General features: G+C 41.4%; 1 protein-coding gene across 1 annotated transcript; it reads right to left on the reverse strand.

The window, feature by feature from the left end:
- Positions 1 to 797: 797 nt before the first annotated feature.
- LOC129331433 (protein zyg-11 homolog B-like) lies at positions 798 to 20,499 on the reverse strand. Its single transcript, XM_054981982.1, has 14 exons — positions 20,406 to 20,499; positions 17,582 to 17,747; positions 16,280 to 17,034; positions 13,535 to 13,675; positions 13,109 to 13,285; positions 9,834 to 9,898; positions 7,964 to 8,063; positions 7,834 to 7,887; positions 7,186 to 7,347; positions 7,056 to 7,103; positions 6,525 to 6,722; positions 6,377 to 6,438; positions 5,783 to 5,880; positions 798 to 2,296 (listed from the first exon to the last, which is right to left on the reverse strand). The coding sequence occupies exons 1-14, from the start codon at positions 20,478 to 20,480 to the stop codon at positions 2,106 to 2,108; spliced, it is 2,292 nt and encodes a 763-aa protein (XP_054837957.1). The 5' UTR covers positions 20,481 to 20,499; the 3' UTR covers positions 798 to 2,105.
- Between the last annotated feature and the right edge of the window lie 899 nt (positions 20,500 to 21,398).

The following is a 21,398-nucleotide window of genomic DNA, read 5'->3' on the forward strand; positions in this document are numbered from 1 at the left end:
CTATTGGACAAACAGGCTAGTCCCTTTGCAAAAGAATGGACATAAATCTGATATAAAAAATCACATTCAAAAACCAGTGGGAGAACATTTTAGTCTCCCAGGATATTCCATTACTGACCTAAGAGTAGCAGTTCTCATGCAGAGAAACTTCAAAAGGAAAATTACAATGCAAGATTGCTGAAATTGTGTTTATTTGCAAAACTGGAATAATAGATCTCCCAGGATTCAATTGGGACATTGGATTTTTCTTGCATTACAGGTGCTTTTTTCTTCACTTCACACCCATGCTCTATCAAGCTCATTACAACATGTATTATAGCTAGCTTCCTGACACTTTAAAATACCCCTCCCACCCCCTGCCTGGATTATAAGGCCTTTTTTCAACTCATATCTGATGAAGGGAGCTTTGACTCTTGAAAGCTCATACCCTGGATATCTAGTTGGTCTTTAAGGTGCTACTTGACCAGAATCTTGCTCTTCTGCAAAAGCAGTATTCAATAATAAGGCAAACAAGATTTGTTCTTTACCATTTTTCTTAGGATCAGCTATAGAATCAAAGTCTGCTTTCAAATCTACAAGAGCAATGTTCAAATACATTTTGGTGGATCAACTGGGCAGAGTACTCTGGCTCAGAGACTAGAATGGGCTCCAATAAAAACTGGCTATTCATAGCCCTCTCTGCTTACACCTCTCATATATGAATGAATGCATCACAAAATAAACCTATTCTACAACTACAGGACTACAGTACGCATTACACTAAATGCATATTAAAGGAATTTATTAGTGGAATGATTTATTCTGAACAGATGTGGTTAACATTTGATGTACATCAAGCAAATGCACAAAAACAGTAAAGACTTGCCTAAATTATTTTCCCTTTTATTAAGGAGGGGGGAGGGGGGAGGCGCAAAGTGAGTGCTATGGTAGCATGACCACATTACAGCATTGGTTGTGTAGATGTTCTATAAAATCTGACAGTAAGAAGGCCATTTAAAGTACAACATGGAGGCATGTTATCCTTCCACCTCCCAAGATTTCCTACTGAAAAGCTCTCTGTCCTGTTTTTCCTTTCAGTGGGGATTTCTATAAAGTTGAAAAAGACAACATGAGCCTTTCAGTATCCCCAATCCTTCTACCCATCCCCCTTGTATGGATATTATCAATACTGTATCACCTACTTTGGCCCCTGGTATTCCTGTTTCTTTTGTACAGCCATTATTTCTCCATTAATGCTAACCAGTTTACTGAAAGTTGAAACTTGTAATTTATAAATGCCGTATTTAGACATTTTAGATATGAACAGTTTGAAAGATTTTCTCCCCTTGTATAAAAATAATTTATATGTACATTCCCACAGTAAAGCAGTTTACACAGGACCTTGTGATGGATTGTGGAAATAAACTTCACAGTTGACTAGAAGTTACTCTTCCCCCTCTAGGACATGCAGGTGCCTATGTGCAAGCAGCTCATTAAAAACTTGCAGCTGGCAGTGACCTTCTGTAGCCTAATCCAATGGTTTAAATGCCACAAATAAGTCAGTATTCTCTTTTCCAGGATTTTCATAACAGTTCACTAATCTTTTCCCGTGGCATTTTAAGTTTTCCCCTGTATCTCGTTGCATCATTCCAATTATCTGCCTGCAGTAATACAGCAACATTGTCTCCACAGTTGACAGGACATAGGCAACACCTGCTATAGTTCCTGGGTTGACATACAGGGACAGAGATTACAGGAAGAGGAACAAGTGGTTTTAAAGCCTCCCTTTCCAGTGTCCTTGAGACCTAATTTTGTCACCATACACAATGGGTGGCTTGCAAGCATCAGCCTCTGTTTAGCCTCATATGGTAAACTACTAAGCTATTTTCTCTAGGATGCCTTGCAAATGGAGGAAAACTGAAGGACCAACACCTCTTTTTCCCTATCCGAAGTCCTGAATTAGAATTCCTTGTAGAAGGCTCCTGGACGTGCATGCCATACAAATGTCCTGAAATGTAGACAGCAGTAATCTTACAGGAAGGGGCCACCTTTGATGCCCATGGAAGGGTAAGAAATCACTAGTACAGCTTGTGAAAGTTGCAGGATAAAGCTTCAGCTGCACTTAGTTATCCATTTGATTTGGCTTGTAGTTCCTTTAGGTGTTTAGGTTTTCCATAATACATCATGTGAGTATCCATGTAAGTCAGAACTTCAGTTGTTAGATACCGGACATCTGGGTCACTCTGGTCATTTTCTTTGATATTATATAAATGCTGTAGCCCATCCTCTTCTATTAACATAGCACAGTATCTGGCAGCTGAAGAAAAAATTTGTTCATTAAAGATCCAGCGCAATGTTAAAATAATACAGGAGAGGAGGATTAAAACTACATTTGCTATTTAGAACAAACAATGCTTGCCTATTTCTGCTTCCATTAATCCTTCATTTCACTGTATTCAAGATCTCTTGTTGGACAACAAAGAAAAACATACAAATTTAAGCAGACATACAAAAGCCAATTATTTCCAAAGAACTAAGTCTGAATGTATTTATTACTGTTCTTCTTGCCAGAGAACTGAAGAGTACCAGAAGGAACATAAGCGCAGCCTTGCTGGCTTAGACAATCTAGTTTAGCATCCTGTTTCATGCAGTGGCCAACAAATTACCATCAAAGGCATACAGGACAAGGCTCACTCATGATGGTGCATTGTAGCACCACATTTAACCCCCTCTGAATGTGGATGTTCCCTTTAATCACCATAGCTAGTAGCCTCCACGAATCTGACTAATCCCCTTTTAAAGCTATCTATACTTGTAACTGTTGTGTCCACTAGCAGTGAACCCCACAATGTAATTATTCATTAAAGAAGGATTTCCTTTCCCCAACCATTTCATCAGGAGTCTCTGCTTTCTAATATTGCAGGAGAGGGAGGAAAAGCTCTCTCTCTCCACTTTCACCACCTCATGGATAAACCTCTAGGAATATAGTTCATTCCCCTGCACCAAGACTGGATCTTCAGTCCACACAATACTAGCCACTAGAGATTAACCATTGTTAACCTCTCCTTAAGCTCCGGAGTCTTTCCTGGAGTGTTTAAGGAAGCAGTGGTATGGCCTCTTCTGAAAAAAGCATCTTTGGACTCCACCAACCCATCCAATTACCACCTGGTTTCAGACCTCCCATTTTTAGGCAGGGTTATTGAGCGGGTGGTGGCGGAACAGCTGCAGGTGCTCCTAGAGGATTCCTTCTGGATCCATTCCAGCCCGGCTTCCACCCTGGCCATGGGATGGAGACAGCACTGGTCGCCCTCTCATACAATCTCCGCAGACACCTGCAGATCGGCGCTGCTGGTGCTGTTAGAAGTCTCGATGCAGTTGATTACAATGTACTGATTCACTGCCTTGCTGATGTGAGGAATCATGGGATAGCCTTGCAGTGGTTGGTCTTCTCCACAGTCGGGGACAGAGAGTCGTATTGAGGGAGCAGTTGTCACCTTGTCACCCCTTAGTGTGTGGCGCCCTCAGAGGCAATGCTCTCCCTGATGTTATCTAACATCTATATGCCTCCCCTTGCCAAGTTGGTGCAGAATTTTGAATTGGGCTGTCATCAATATGCTGATGACACCCAACTTCATCTGTTGATGGATGGCCAGCAGGACTCCACCCTGGACATTCTGGCCACTGCTTTAGAGGCTGTGACTAGTTAGTTAAAACAGAGCCAACTGAAATTGAATCCCGAGAAGCTGGAGGTCCTGCACCTTGGTCATGGGCTGATAGGGTCTGGGATCCACCTCCCAACCCTTGATGGGGCACTGCTGGCACCTGTGCCGGCGGTGAGGAGTTTGGGTGTGTTCCTGGATGCCTCCTTGACAATAGAGGCCCAGGTCATGGGAGTTGCCAGATCTGCGTTCTTATCTTCACCAAGCCATGCAACTTGCTCCCTACCGCTTGTCCGACGACCTAGCGGTGGTGATCCATGCAATGGACACCTCCAGGTTAGACTACTGCTGCTCGTTTTACGCTGGGCTGCACTTGGGCTGCTCCAGAAGCTGCAACTGGTCCAGAACACAGTGGCATGTATCCTGACCAGGGCTTCATTCCAGTCACATATAAGACTGGTTTTGCACCGGCTGCACTGGTTCCCAGTGGAATTCTGGATCAGGTTCATGGTTCTGGATCTAACTTTTAAGGCCCTTAGTAGACTGGGACCAGCATACCTACAGGACTGCCTCTCACCATATGTTCCCCAAAGGCTACTTCATGCAGCAGACAGACATCTACTGGTGGTCCCTGGGCCCCAAGGAGGTTCATCTTGTCTCAACCAGGGCCTGGATTTTCTTGGACCTGGCACCAACCTGGTAGAACTCTCTGTCTGTGGCAACCTGGGCTCATTCAGATTTGTTATCTTTCCACTGGACCTGCAAGACAGATATGTTCCTCCAGGCATAAGGTGACTGAGGCAGGCAAGCTGTCCAAACTGTCCTCCTGCCATAGGGGGGCAGTGCCCCCCCCCCGACTGTATCCATCTGTAACCGGCCACTCTGTCCCAAGGGCTTGTTTGGGCTGAACTGGGGTGTAATATGTGAGTGGCTGTTTTTAGTATTGTAGTGTTGCTTGCTGATTTTATATTTTACACTGCCAATTTTTATTATTGTATACTTTTATATTGTTGTGATCCGCTCTAAGCCAGCTTGCAGGGAGAGCAGAACAGAAATTCAATTAAATAAATAAATGGCAGATTAACCATTGTCTGTGATGTGGCACAAACAGAAGTACTTAATATGCTACAATATACTGATTAAACAAACTTTAGAATTATTCTGAGAAATCAGGCTACAGATATAAAATGCTGTAGTTCCATTTAGCAGCGCCAGATCTAGGGTTGCCCACGCCCAGGGCAACCCTTGGCTGGCCACCTCGCGCGTGCGCGCTCCCCGTGCTGCGTGATGACGTCACTTTGGTGACGTCATCACGCAGGGCGGAACGGAGGCAGCATGCGGGGCTGGGAAGCAGCCTGCGCCATTCGCCTGCCCCGCAGGACAGGGGGCGGCCGGCTTGCTGCGCACCCCCTGCCCTGCAGGGCAGGCAAAAGGCAGCGTGGCCACCTGCACCATTCGCCTGCCCCGCCTGTCCTGCAGGGCAGGCAAATGGCGCAGGCGACCCTGCAGCCCCCCGCGCTGCCTTTTGCCTGCCCCGCAGGACAGGGGGTGCGTGGCAAGCCGGCTGCCCCCTGTCCTGCGGGGCAGGCGAAAAGCAGCGCGGGGGGCTGCAAGGCTCCCCGCGCTGCTGCTTGCGCCCTCTGGCAGCTGCTCCCGGCGCCCCCTCCCTGGTGGCGCCAGGGGCAGACTACCCCCCTGCCCCACCCTCGATCCGGCCCTGCCATTTAGTCAGAAACAGGATAGCACCCTTCCCTCTTATACCGCAAGTTCCCTCCTCTGCTTATTTGAGTTGACTGAGGCCAAATTGTGGTTTGGGCTAACCTGCAAACCAGTTTGCTGACAAGGCACTAGGCATAACTTGCACACCTGTGCAAGCTATGATTTGTAAAAGCCTGGAATAGAGGAGAAAACAAGAATGTAGAAGGAAAGGGGAAGTGTGTGAACCTAGACAATAATTTGTTAGAAATGCATAAACCAACGGCATCACTCTGAATCCAGAGAAGTACTTCCATTTGCCAAATCAAGATTTGACATTACAACTGAAACCTCAGTCAAACATGTATTACAGCCTTTTCAAACAAATGTCCTCTTCAGGGTGGCCTTGAGAATCAAAGTCTTATTAAGAACAAAAAGCAAGTACGTACGGGTTTTGCAGCAAATGTGCAGAATGGCCCACGCTGCCCAGATCTGTACACCAGGTAGTGTAAAACAATCGAGTAATGGATAGAACGGCTTGAGGGACCTACATATTGGAGAAAAGCTTTGATAAATAAAGGGGGGTGCTACATAACATTTGGCAGTACATATGTAATTTCTTAATCAGGAGATATACAGCATCATTATGCAATAGCCTTAGTCATTTATGGTGGAAAGCAAGACTGCTACCGAATGAAGGTTGTTCTATATTTGTATGATCTTTTCCAACAGTATAATGCTATGGTTAAAAGATTCAGAACAATGTATCTACAGCTGCCGTAGGCAGAGAGGCACTCTCATTTTTGTAGATCATTGCTGTAATCCAGTAAATTCACTACTACTATCCAATAAAGAGGTTGGAATCTAGATTGGATATTACTGGATTGGTGTTATAAAATATTTGAGTTCTTCATATCTTGCCTTAGCAAATTAACTACTCAGAGAAAAGACATCTAATGTGCCATTTGACATGTCAAGCAAGTGATATATTCTACTCAGTGGCTTGCAATAAGTACACATTTTTTTCTGTAAAAAGTGAGTACCTATAGGCTGGCAGTGCTACCATCTTGCATTCCGGTGTTGGCCACTTCAAGAGGGCTGAATGCTGTAAAAGAGATTGTAAAAGAATTGTCAAGTCTTCAATAAACATGGAGAACATCCAGAAGAATTATGGTATTTTAGTGATATTACCAGTTTCTCAATAAGCAATCTTCTCTGTGTTTGACTTAATGTCCAAGCTTGTTCGCCTCTGGATAACAAATTAGCAATAATCCCAGCTGAGAAGAAACTGACTTCCATCTCGGCACTGCTCAACAATTCACTGATGTGATCCACAAAGTCCTTCTGCATTAACCTAGAATGTAGCTCTCTCACTTCTGCTACATTGTTCTGTGATATAATAGGGAGAGGGAAGATATGACTATGAAAAAGGAGAGTCACAGCATACAGTATGATAATTCATTGGAATTTACATGATTAACATACACAATTTCTTCTAAAGGGGGATAGGAGTGCTATTGAAAAACTTCATACATTTTCCATAAGAATCCAAGGAGTATATCTGGTGTTTAATCAACTCTAAAGGGACAAGCTTAATGAAGCTAAGGTATCTTTTCTGAAGCACTTTTACCCAAATTATTAATGACATACTTACAACTTGTAAAACAAGCACAAAATTTTAAAAATACTTTTGAGGCATGCAGCATTTCATTCTGATCTTACCAGAAGGCCAAGCACTTTATGCTGCGTTGAGGAGTCAGCTGGAAATGACTGTCAAAAGAAATAAACAAAGCTATTCAACTTACGTGGTAAATATATTATCAACTAGCCATAAAAAAACTATTATGTTTACCTCTAAAACTCTCATGAAAAGCTCCAGTCCTTTGTTGTCAATGAAGTGTCTACATGTGGTTGGGGCTTCATCTGTGAGATTCCAAAGTGCACTCAGTGTAAAATGGAAAGTTGTGTCCAGTTCATTCTGATTGGTTTTCTGCTCAACTATTTCAAGAAGTTTCTGTTTAAAAAGATAGTATCATTAATATCACAATATACAAGGGCTAGACTTGTAAGGGAGAAGAAATCCCTCCCACACCCACTGACCCCAACTTCCTCTCCTTTGGTTCATCTTCCCACCCTCCCATCCCCTTCTCCTCCCCCACAACCCGACTGCTGCCCTCTACGCCAACTCCCCTATCACCACTACTTTTTTCACTCCTCCCTCAGCTGCTCCTTATTTTTTTAAGGCCTAGTTGCATGAGGTTGCTAGACTGATCTTGGTCAGTACTTTTTTTAAAGATGCAATGAGGGCACAGATGCACATATCATTTCTAAGGGCTTTTTTGGGGGGGAGGGGAGGTTATCTGGCCCCATTGTGTGGACTTTTTGAGCTGCATTCTAAGACCAATTTCATAATTATACGTATGGTAGAAAGTACATGCTTCAACACGGCACTTCCTTCCCCACTGCTCATTTAACAAGTTTATGATATACAACAACTCACCCCAACAACAATGTAGAATTCTGCAGTAAGTTGTGCTGCTTGTTCATCTGAAAGCTGATAATTTTAAAAAATTAGGTCATTACCTGAAAAGGCTAAAAAAAAAAGTAAAAATCAAATAAACACAACATACCTTTAGTGCTAAGATAGAGATTATATTAACTGCAATTCTTTGTATATGTTGATTTTCCTGGTTACACAGCCACTGAACAACAAATTTGGCAGCTGCAAACCTGCAATTTGAAAGTATTTTCAGAGTATATTCTTTGCAACCCTTGAGCAAACAAAAACGATACAACAATGGTTTCGTTGTAAGCAGATTTGAATTCTACTACCAGCAAGGCACTTTCAACTGAGAGCAGACTGTTGCCTAAAAGCAAAAAAAACGAATTTTCTGCTATGAAGAAATGCCAAAGAACCACCAAGCTGACTGCAGAAGCATTTTTAATTATTAAAGATTCTGAGTTTGCAGCTATGCACAAGCCATTAATAAGACCCTGCTGCTCGTGAAGCCCTGGTTGACAACATATTTATGAGTCATATTTTCAATTCAATCAGGTTCATGGGGAGAACAGACCCACTCCTCAACCCAAACACAGGCAACGAGATCTTTAATTTCAAGACACCTTTCTAAAGATGTGAAAGGTGGAGAAAATCAGAAAAAGTAGGGAGAAATTGTTTTTCACCCAGGACTTTTAATTTTCCAATTTTTCCATTGGAAAAAAATTTAAGGGCAATACTGAAATAAAGCTCCTATGAAATATTTTCTCTTTTAGAATAAGTAAAATGCTTAAGATAACACACTCAAAATGTACAGAATAAAAAAGTCTGAGGACTTCCTCATTTTTTCAAAAGGAAAAGTTGGAAGAATTTTGGGCAACAATGGGAAAAACACTTACACCATAGACATACTGTATACAACAGTTTCAAGAATTTTTTATTTTAAATGTAAACTTTGGCAACAATGAATATGCTGTGTGTCTAATGACAATACACTAAAGAGTTCAGTGCGTTCAGTGTTTAGCTTAATATTCAAACATGCTGGTAGTACTACCTATTGTGATTATGAAACTGTTTATGTCCAAATAATACACTTTCTCTCATTTACTACAGATTTGTTTTCTACTTTCAACTTTCATGGCAAATAGTACAATTTCAGATTGATCTGGGAGACCTGGGTTCAATTCTCCATTCTGCCATAGAAGCTCAATGGATGACCTTGGGCCAGGCACATACTCTCCATCTAACCTACCTCACAGGATTGTTGTGAGGATAAAGCAGAGAAGAAGAGAATGATGTAAGCTGCTTTGGGTCCCCATTGGGGAGAGGCAGGGTATAAATGATGAAAAAAAATAAAGATACATCTAATTAGACATTCCAGGAATTAACCAGGGACCTTCTGCATAAAAAGTTATCTTTGTGCTACAGTGCCTCCTGGGTACATGAAAAAGGTTCACTTTCTTACAGAGCGAATACCAACAGAAGCTCCCTCCCAGTTCTGCACATCCGCTGCTTAGTCTCATTTGCCTGCATTTGTACACTAAGCCCAATTTAAAACACAACATCAGGCAGGAGAAAATCCCTTACCATGCAGCTTTTCAAGTAGTTCTACACTTAACCAAGCCTTTACCTGTTGTGTGAGCAACACTGACATGGCACCCAACTAGTGCACAGAATCTCAACATGCTGTGTATTCAAGAAAAACAATCTAGTTCAAAAGGGTGCAGTGCAGTGCACATTAGTAGAAGTGTTTAGCCATGTTTAAATCAAGTTTAGCCAAGTTTAGCCAAGTTTAGCCATGTTTAAATCAAGTTTTACAGTTGGCATCTACGGAAAAAAAACTCTACTGAAGCTTCCAGTGCTACTCCTGCTGGAGAGCAGAGGGTGAAAAGGGCTCTTTACCACGTCTCCAAGATACATAACGAGAGATCACTGAGACTAGGAGAATACCTACTCATGGACAAATAAAAAAATCCTATGGATCAGGTTGCTCTGGCACTTGCCTGTTAAATGGAACATCTTGCAGGATTCTGACACTAGATAAAGAAAGAAGGCAATTCTTCTGCAGCTGTATGGAGAAAGAAAGTACAATGTTTTGAAACACAGCTATCTGGAACATGTGACGCTGAAATTATAGCAATTATACTGGCTACCAATCCACTCCTGAGCACAATTAAAGGAGCTGGTTATGTTCTTTAAACCTCTACATGGCTTGGGACTGGGGTATCTGAAGGACCATCTTCTCCCATATGTTCCTCCCCAAGAACTAAGAGCACAAGGAGAGGCCATTCTGACTGTCCCTTCAGCTAAAGAACCTCATTTGGTGGGTACATGGGAGAGGGTCTTTCCGGTAGCAGTTCTACGACTATGGAACAGCATCTCTAGGGAGTGCGCCTGGCTCCCTCACTGCCAATCTTCAAGAGGCAACTATATACATTTTTTATTTACGACTGCTTTTTAATTAACGTTATTAACTATTTTAATTAACATTATTGTTATGTTTATTGGCAGTCATAAACTGTGTTTTGAAACTGGTTTATTCATTTTCTGATTGTTATTTTATTTATATTGTAAGCTGCCTCTTAAGTTCCTGCAAGGTAGAAAGGTGGCCAAAGTTTTTAAATAAATAAATGTCATAAAGCACTAATACTAGATAAAATTATTACATATATTTATGAAACAGGAGATCCAGAAATGCACACTTCTAAATAATTTATATATTATAATGAGAAGTAATTAGTTTAGTAAATAAGAAGAATAAAGCTGTATTCCTATTGTTTCTTACTTTACCTTGACTTTTGTGCTTAATGGATTGAATCTTTTCTGCTGGAGGATAGGGTTGACTTTCACCATTTTTCCTTTTCCACTGCAGATTTGTATTTCACCTCCCCCCACCCTTTGTTCCCAGAGATCTACTTACTCCTGGGGGCACAGCAGGATGCAGTGGGTGGAGGGAGGAAAACTGGTGAAAATCTCTTCCTGCGGGAAAAACCTTGGTAGGCCCTAAGCCTCTGAGTGTTTTATATTACCCTACACGTCTATTATGAGGGTGATCAAACCAAATGTAGAAAGTCCATGACTGAACATTCAGCAAGTTTAATTAAAGAATAGATATCAGGAAGTGAGGCATGTAAAGGTTTCTGTCTTAAATCTCAGAAAGCTGCTATCAGTCTGGGGAGATGGTATTCATTAAAGTCACTCTACACAGTAGATTCTTTTATCCTTAAACCAATGTGCAGTTAGTACTTCTATAGTTTGCTAAGTATGAGTTACAAATGTTATTTCTTTTCAATTATGTGAGGCGTGAGCAGCTACTTCTCAATTTCTTCAATTATTTTCTAGGTGAGCACCATGCCAGTCATATTTTCCTGCTTTTTTTTAGAGTCCTACATAGTCTGCATGCATAAATGTTTCCTCAGATGTTAGTGACTAGATTTAAGGATGATTTTGTTGAATGTTTATGACTTGAACATATCAAGTGAGATATAAATTATTCAGTTTTTATCTCAATGAGAATAGTCAACCAGACAAAAGGATAAGAAAAACAACAGTTGTAGAGCTGTCAAATTCTGTGTCATGAAGGAACTACAGGTTTTGGATGTTTCAATATTAAGGCACTTCAGAAATAAGACGGTCTCCAAATAATACATAGAATCTTGATTTTGCTCAAGTCAGAGAGCAATGGTTATGGTGCAGAATTTGAAAACTGCTGGCCACATTGGAGTAGTAAGTTGAAAGTACTGGCAGGTATGGAGAACTGAAAGGGAGAACAGCTGCTTGGACTACACCACCGCACTGCCCCCCACACCCTCCCAGCAGCTTCTGATTCAAGCATGCACATAAGGCCACTCTACAAATGAAACTGTGAATGTCTCCAGGCACTTGACCTGCAGATGTACCAGCTTCTGATGAAAAAGAGAGAAGTTCTGCATTTTTACACTGAAGATCCTAGTCCCATATGGCTTGAATGAGGGAAGATACTGGATGTCTGTGAGGTAGAAATATTTGCTGATTTAGAGCACTGGGCTCTGGATGCCTAGGGATGTCCTTCAGTTGTGATTCTGATATATTACTACATGAGAATTGTGGGGTATCAACAACGGATGATGCAATTTCTATTCAGGGGATGGTAATTTTTTTTGCCATATTAATCACCTCCCTCTCTCTCACTTTACAGTGTATATATAGGGTGAGAATGGGGATTAGTAGATGTGTCTGGGTTTATCCTGAACTGGTTTATAAAGGAAAATATTTTATATTAGTTTTAGTGAATTTATTTTGGATTTTTGGGATTGACCTGTGATATATTTGGAACTCACAGTGAATATTTTCTTGTAAAGGTCTTAGACATTTGGTAGTCCTGGTCTATTTGAATGGGGAAGGAGGAGGACCTTCCCCCGAGAGAGGGGGGAGGAGGAGGGGGAGAGGGGGAGAGAGGGAGAGAGAGAGAATATATAATATATAACGTTCTCTAGAATATATTCTAGAGATTACATGTGTATAATGATGACTGTAACAGTACTTGATCATTTTTAAGATGTCTGTAAATGTATGACATCCCCAAATGTATGGATACAATTGTTCAAGAATTTCTACACTAGGGGAAGATACTTATATGTATGGAACCATAGTGATATAGTTTTAATCATACATTTTTAATTCTTGGAATTTTATTAAAGATTTTGGCACTTCTTTGCATTGGTCTTGGCACATATGCAGATACTGCCAATGAATTTTATCCCATGGAGGTTCCAATTTCCACGGACATAAGGAAGGACAATTTTCACCAGCTTTCCACACTACTACAGGAGACCTGTGGGGGACCCCCCCCCCCCGCTATTCCTGATGGTCCCTGTCCCAAAGGAGCAGTATTTGGGGACAGCAACAGGAGGGGAGAGTTGACAAAGCTGCACTCTGCAGAAGAAAACCCATTGTGCCTGCAGAAAGCCTCCATGAGGTCCAAGCAAATGTTAAACATTACATGTATGTTCAATAGGAACGTGTGAGCCTGCTACCCTACCTGCATATACATTGTAAAGAGAGTGAGAGAGAGAGAGAGCTAAATAAAGGCCAAAGATTGCAAAGAATCTAAAAAAAAATCTGTACCACACAACTGGATTGAGGCTACAGGTGCCATTTTTGAACACTTTTAGAACTAGAGGGAGATCCATACAAGCTTTCTGTGTTCTAGCAGATGTGGCCTAATTTGCTTATAACAGCGCTTCTTAGGGTATGCTACCTTATAAATAGGATGAAGTTTAAATATGTACACCCTTACCTGCTGCTGTTCAGGAAAGGTTTCCATAGCCTTCAGAAGCAGCTGAATTACACTGGAGAGCAGGCGGACAGGCATGCCTGCTGCTAAGCCTTGTCTAGTTAAATTCAGGGCACAGGCACTAGCAGTCAGCTGTACTGCCAAGTCCAGAGGGTGATTCCTCATTCCTATAATCACAAGCTGCAATAGGAAATGGAGTAAAGGTAAATTTAAAATAATACACACTGAGAGACACAAAAATGCAACACAGACACTAGGCACATCAAAATAAACAGTTCTTTATGGCTTCCAAGTACAAGTAACAAGCATATTATATCTATGTTGCAGGAAAAATAGGTACTAGGTTTCAAAAATTCAAATAAATATCTATCAAGTCTAACAACCTAGTACTTCACAAACAATTGTTTATTTTGAACCAATAATTTTTACCTTTAGGATTTCAGGCTTTGTAATTCTCATAAAACATGTCTGCGTAAAAAGGTGAAAGAAGGCTTCCTTCACAAAACATGCCCTTTCACTGTAGCGCTTTAAAGCTTCTGAAATCTGGCTTTCGTTTTCTCCTCCAGATACCTGATGATGAATGAAGAGCTCTGTTATGTTAACTTTACTATGTTCAGAATTCATTTTATTCCTAATATATTCTGTAATATAATCCCTTACCAAAATTTTCTGTTAAGTACTATAGTACATGAGGTACAGATACCCAACCCAAACTTGTGTGCATTACAAAGACCACCCTCAGCTAGAGAATGTGAGGTTGTAGGCCTTAGTTGTTCAATTCATCTCACACAGGTGATAGAGAAAATGTTATGTGGAAGCTACTTGGAAAGTTAAATAGAAAATTTATTTTAGTCAAAGACCAGCAGAATAAAACATACAATAAAAAATTGTGTGTGTGTATACATGTATGTATATGTACACACACACACACACACACTTGGAAAGTGACTATTTTCTGTGGGAGAGGGAAGGGAAAACAATATTCTGCTCAGCTGGTTCCATAGCTTTGAGTTAGGGATTGAAATCCAATACTTATTTTCTGAGCATACAAACTATCCGATGTTTATTATTACTTAGTTTTAGCTCATGCTTTAGTATCTTAATCAATAGAATCCTCAGTTCTGTCAAATCTGAGGATACTTAAATCTGGAGGTTGAACCTGTGAACAAACAAGACAGATCTTTCAACAAACCTGAAAAATGGCCTAGATTTGCAGAAACATCTGAAATCTAACAAAAATACATCAAGGTTTTTTTTTTTTTAAAAGCCCCCAAATGACAAAAGGAGCACAGGAGGAGGCAGAGGTGCCTGGCTCAGTCTGCATGAGCTGGGAGTACCTAGCTCAATTCACACAAAAATAAGGAAGTGGGGCACAGCCCTTCCAAGCCCTTTGCAAAGTGAGGAAAGCAGTTAGGCAGGCTGTCCCTTCCTTCTTCCCTCTCCCCTTTGGGAAGGCAGGGCCAGAGGAGCTAGATGAGGGGCACTTTTCCAGTTTTTCACTAACAGTCTGCCCTTACTCCCAGCATCACTGTGAGGATAAAATGAAGAGAAGAATGATGCAAACTACTTTGGGTCCCTACTGTGGGGAATGGTGTAGTGTTAATGAAGTAATTAAAATCTTCTCAATAATACAGATTTCACTTCTTCTCTGTTTCAGCCTTTAACAGATTTTGAAATTATGATTAAAAATGGGAGTAAGACAGAGGTACTATCTCTAAACTCTATAACATTATCTCTAAATCTAAATGGCTTGGCACTATGCCATACCAAAATGCATGGAAGAAAGACTGTAATATAGACACCTCAGACGAAACTTGGAAAAATATCTGGCAATCTTACATTTTTACTACCAACACAGTAGATATGAGAATGCAATCCATAAAGTTACTGACGAGATGGTATACGACTCCTTCTAGACTTCACCATATGCACCCAGACAGCTCCCCGCAATGCTGGAAAAATTGTGGCAATAAGGGCACATTTCTACATTGTTGGTGGGACTGTCCCTACATTTTTCAATTTTGGTCTGATGTAACCAATTATATCAAACTTCTAACAGGTAACCATGTTCCTCTAAAACCAGAGATCATCCTCCTCAATGACTGGCAAGATATGGCTATTCCATCTTCTCGAAAATTTTTGATAGCAACTTTGTTGTATGCAGCTAAAAATACAATTACCTCCGTCAAAAGACCTCCAACAATCTCTAATTGGCTAACACGTATTTGGGATTGCTTTATTATGGCCAAACTTACGGATCACATACAATGTTTAGAAAATCCATATTTTAAATCTACATTCACTGAACAATGGTTACCTGTCTTAGACCATTTCTTAAGCAAAGATCCAGTGGCTAAGAACATCTCATCCAAGGATTACTTCATGTTTCTTACTTTCTACTGAACATTTTGTTTATATAATTGATTTATCCTCTGCTTGTAACTGTTAACTGCATCTTTTTTCTGACACAATAGATGTTATTGTTAAAAAGGAAGCCGAACCTCTGTATATAGTTTATGTTAACACGTTAAACGCTTTTTAAAAATATTTTTTTAAAAGTAATTAAATAAATATAGCTGAAGTTGTGGAGGGGGGCAAATAAAAATTAGGCTGCTTGGTGGGTGGGAAGAAGAGAGCAGAAAAGAGTGAGGATACGGGGGTTGCCAGGAGACGGGAAAGAGGAACTAGTCAGTAAAGGGGGATACAGGAAAAATGATGTGCTTTGCAGATTCCTCACTGTGCAACTGGGCTGAATCTGCAACTGACACAGTGCAACTCCTTCTTCTCTTTTATTTTTGTTACTGTGCAACTGGGCCACAGTTCTCCTAGGTACAGCCTGCAAGGGCTAGGGAAGAAGAAAGATGAAGAGGGGAGATAAAAATTGTTGGCTAGTGAGTGGGAAGGAGAAAAGCAGACAGGAAAAGGCAGAGGTTATAGGGGCTTTCCGGAAAAGGAAAGAGGAAATAGTGGGAGAGGGGGAAATTAGATGCCCCCGCAAGTCCTCCCAGATTCCCACTTGTCATATCTGTTTTTAAGACTGAGACCTAGAAAGTTTCAGTTCAAGGTTAATGGCAAGTCACCACATAGCCTAAGGTTAGAAGAGTGTTTCCTGTCTAACACAATATATTATCTTCATTTGCAATCTTAACCCACAGAATATTTAAAAATTCAAACCTTCAAAGTTCCTTCTCCTGAAAGGAACTCTGTATATCCTGCTTCAGTACCTAGCAACCCCACGAATCGCATTGTTGGTCTCTGTCTGACAAATGCTTCTACAGCTTCATCAGTAATATATTTACTCCCAGAAATGTCCAGAGATACAAGGTCTGGCAGAATGTCTTTTTCCCCCAACACACGAAAGGGTATATCTGATCTGGAATGCTGTTCGTCTGAGATATCAAGATGATTCAGATATTTTAGCTCTCTCATGACTTCCAAAAACTTTGGTGTAGGCATATTCAAACATTTCAAGCCATGCATTGTGAGAGATTTAAGCCGATCCTTGCAGGCAACGAGTGCAGTTATGTCTGTGACAGAAGTGCTGGATATATCCAAGCTTTCTAATCTTGGCAGGGAAGCAACCTCTGCTAAATCTTCATCACGGAAGGACACATTGGTAATGCTCAAAGAACGAAGACCAGAAAGCTGGCTAAAGCACCTTTCATAAGGATTTGTAGGAGAAAGAGTTAATGAGTCCAAGACAAGGCACTGAAGGTTACTCTGGATCCATGCACTGCTACCCAGCCCACTCACAACATCTGAAACAGTAACAGCTTCATTCATCCCTGCAGCATCAAGTTCTATTAGCTTGTGGTGGCAGAATGCCTGCTGGAAGGCCTGGGCAGAGATCTTTGCTTTGCGGATGCAAGCTTGCTTCAAACGCATTTGGTTGCCTCGGAAAATTCCCACAGTCCCATCATTCAATAACTCTGTCAGGAAAAGAAAAAAAGACTGTAAGGGCAAATAAAGCCAGTAACATTTGTAAACTGTTTTGTGTGTGTGCAAGATATATATGTTATAATATGAATGGGAAACATCTAAACAATAATCATGGCTACATATTGTGCACCAAAAAAAGTAAATTCTGTAACATGTATAGAGTGTAACATAAGCAAATTTACAGGTGTTTCCCTGTTTTGCATAATGTATTGCCTTCTGCTGGTCATGACAGGAGAGGATGTGCTAAGCAGCATATTAAAGACTCATTACTGGCAGTGTTTCCCTGGAAATCAGCGTTGATGAAAAACATAATGGTGAAACAAACCATAACATTTATGTTTACTCAGTTCCTTGCCTTCGGAAGCCTTTATTACGGTTTTTAGCCAATACAATATAGATATGCATACATCTGATATAAAGTACGATAGTCTTCCTCAGACCTTCAGAGCATAGAAGCATGATATATGCACTCGATAAGATGATCTCATGCTCAGAAACTGAATGTTCTATTATTGCTAGCTAAGAAAGAAATTTTACCTCGATATGCCATGGTCTGCAGTAATCGATCAGCCACTTCTTGAGGAAGCCTTTCTGACTCTTTCAAGCATAATGACCCATCTGGCCTCTCTACACAGAATTTTTCTAAATCAGCAACTAAGGCATTCAAGCAGATATCAACTAGAGAATATGGAGATGCTTCAGCCTGTAGCCATAGAGAAACAAACATGTATCAGTAAGAAAATAAGCTGCACAGACAAGTAACCAGGATTATTAAATGGCTTTACAAGTTATTTCAGGTTACTCAACATAAAATGAAATACATACACAATGCCCAGAATTAATTAAAGGGCGCACAACACAGAAAAAGCTCTTACACTTAGGCACAAAGTTTATTACAGATATTCGCAAACATTATTTTCTCAGGTTATAATGAGATTATTCTCACATGAGGAACTATGTTTTCAGATTGGGAAGATCCCCAAAAAAATCTCCCTGGCCACACACTCCCAAAATAGGACTGAACACTACACCTACATAAAAGAGAGCAGGAACTGGGATACTGCTACTCTACCACTAAGAAAATTGGGCAATTTGAAAATATAGGTCATTCAACCTGTGTCTGTTCAGAAGTCCCTCTTCTTTTAACCTTTACAAAAGAGCCCTGGCAACAACTGTGTCTGGTACAAATTTCATCACCTCCCATACCTTTCAATTTCAAAGCGCCCCCCCCCCAAAGCCCCTAACTCATCCACACTACCAAAAGACAAATTCTCCCCTGCCCCACAAAACACAGTCATTCTGAACTATTTATCCACCCCTCCCCCAAATCTTGTGTGGCATTCCTCACACATTATATGCAATTGCTATTTTGGAAATCCCAGTAACTATAGCCATGCGTCCATTACTTTCTACTGCATCTGATCAAAATTTGAGTACAGTTCCACTTTAAAAACTAATAAAATTTTCCAGGGTATCAGCTTTCCTGAGTCAAAGCTCACTTTGTTAGATATTGACTCACAAAAGCTTACATTTTGTTGGTCTTTAAGATGCTGCTGTTCTCTAATTGTGTTCTACAGCTATAGACTAACACAGCTACCTACTTGTTCCTATGGTATCTCCTTATCTTGCACTAGATTTTAAATAGGAAGTAGATGAATCCTGCTTTGCTTGTCTAACAATGGAGAGTAGAGTTCTTTACCCACTCAACAGATTACTTGCTTTATTCAATCTTGCTTGAATCAGCCTCTCTTTGCAACTCTCTTTGCGCAACCCCTCTCTCCCTGTGTTCCACCACAACTTCACTCATATGAACAGGCCCTTCTGCAGATACCACCCTACATTTGAGCTCAGTAAAAACTGACCATTCAAGGTGCTTTCTCTGTAGCCCCCACCTTGTGGAATGGCCTGCTGGAGTTCAGAAAAAAACCCACTCTCCTGGCTTTCTGCAAACTATGTAAGACTGAATTATTCAAGAGGCCTTTCTACTCAGATTATTTATTTATCTATTTATTTATTTCAAATTTGTTTTCCGCCCTCCCCGCAAGCGGGCTCAGGGCGGATACCAACATATTAAAAATACAATTAAAATACAATTAAAAATTCATATTAATTAAAACAACATATTTAAAACAAGATGGTGGACAGCCTTCACAGGGAGGGTTTTATACACCCCCCTTCCCCCCCCCCCCAGGCTGGCGGAGGCCCAGCCTCAGTCATATGCCTGGCAGAACAACTCTGTCTTGCAGGCCCGGCAAAAAGATAGTAAGTCCTGCCGGACCCTGATTTCAGCAGACAGAGCATTCCACCAGGTGGGAGCCAGGACCGAAAAGGCCCTGGCTCTATTCGAGGCTAGGCGGGCCTCCTTGGGGCCAGGGACCACCAACAGCTGTTTGTCCCCTGATCGGAGTGTCCTCTGGAGAATATATGGGGAGAGACGGTCCCGTAGATACGCTGGTCCCAGTCCACACAGGGCCTTATAGGTCAATACCAGAACCTTGAATCTGATCTGGTACTCCACTGGCAACCAATGCAGCTCTCGTAAGAATGGTGTTATGTTACAAGGCTGTGCTATAAAAAATAGCTGAAACAAGTACTGTGGTAAGGGACAGAGACTATAGAGTAGGCTATTAGGTACTGTCTGTTGATATAGATATGCTCCTATTGGGTAGTTTGATATTGCTAAAGATGTCATGTTAATTACTTATACTACTGTTCAGAATGATTTCATCTATGTGCATCTACCATACCCTATTGCATCTGTTTTCATTGAATGTCCTGTTGATCATAATTATTTTTGCTCTGTGAATGTCTTAGCTACTGATTATGTTGTATTCTCTTGCAGTATGCAATCCGCCTTGGATCTCAATGAGAAAGTCGGACTATAAACAAGCAAATAATAACTCCTCTCTCCCTGTCTCTCTGGTGTGGATACAGAAATATCGACTTAACGGACTTCAATGGCTCAGATTAAAGTGATTGCTGGCTCACAAAAGCGTATACTGGGATAAGCTTCGTTAGTCTGTATGGTGCAACTGGAGCCCAGTTTTATTTCCTTTACATCCAAAGCACCAACTACCAGCTGCGTCGGGGAGAGCAGGAAGGCGTCTCCCAACTCTCGCTCGTCCTAATCCACCCAAAGCCGCCCTTCCCCATCAACTCAGGCAGCATCCTCCAACTTTACCGACCCACAACCCTCCTTTGTGTTCAGGGCATCCATGCAGCCCTCCGTCCTGCTCGAAAGGACAGCACTTCGCCTGCTCCTCCCTCGCCCCCATTGTCTCCTCTCTCTTCTCTTCCCACCTACCCTCCGCCGCCTTACATTTTTTTCTTCCAGGCCCATTCTTAACTCTTTCTAACTCACCTGCACGGCAGGGCAATCCCCGCAAAGAGTTAGCGGGGCTCGCTGCCGGTTCTGGATATGCAGGAACCGCACCATTGCAAAGAACCGGTCTGAACTCCGCAAGAGCCGGGGGGAGGGCGGGGAAGAGACCCAACCGGAAGCGCCGCCGCACGGAACTACAAAAAAAGAACACACTACAGCCCTAGAGAGAAAAGCAGAGCGCATGCGCGTTTCGAGGTGGTTGGGGAGGGACGTGGAGGCTGCTTGTCCGAAGAGTCGCGATAGAGAAAGGCTGGTTTCAGGAGCAGGAGTGTGGCTTTTACTTTCTGCTATTATTGAATCACTTTCTCGTTTGTAAATAAATGTTTTGTGATTTGAATTGTTCCTCGCTTGGCTCATTTACTGTTAAGGTGGCCGTGGAGTGGAACAAGAATAGATATGTTACCAACATGGCATACAGAAGGCCCCTTCCCTAGCTTCCTTTCTTTAAAGGCGCTCTCCGCACCTGTTATTTTTATATACAGAAGTAATCCCTGTGTGAAAACAGCATAGTCTCCTCTGAAATATGGCACATATATTCATTTTTGCCACATAGTTCAGAAAGTATATGTATTACCAAAAAAAACCCCTTAAGTATTCGCTTCTCGTTTATGACATTAGGGTAATTATCTGGCAATAATGGTAGACGCACAACCATTGAAAAGAATACCCCCAAAGAAAAGAATACTAAGTCTGAGAGCGCATACATGTGATGCTAATACAATGCATGCAGCTATGTTACATGCAGATTTGCCCTTAATCAAAAAGCGTGTAGAGATTAATAGTGCTATTTTGCAGGATACTTTAAGCAAGATCTCACCTGCTTGCCTGTGATCATGGGGAAATCAATGCAGAGTGATCCTATGTATTCTGTGCTGAGTATTTGAGATATGTAGTATCTGAAATATGTGAGCTCTCTTCTCAGCTAAAAAGTACCAGAAATTGGTGTGAGGAGGCTGTACTCAGTCCTTTAAC

This window comes from Eublepharis macularius, chromosome 5 (genome assembly GCF_028583425.1).
Source record: "Eublepharis macularius isolate TG4126 chromosome 5, MPM_Emac_v1.0, whole genome shotgun sequence".
Lineage (NCBI taxonomy): Eukaryota > Metazoa > Chordata > Lepidosauria > Squamata > Eublepharidae > Eublepharis > Eublepharis macularius.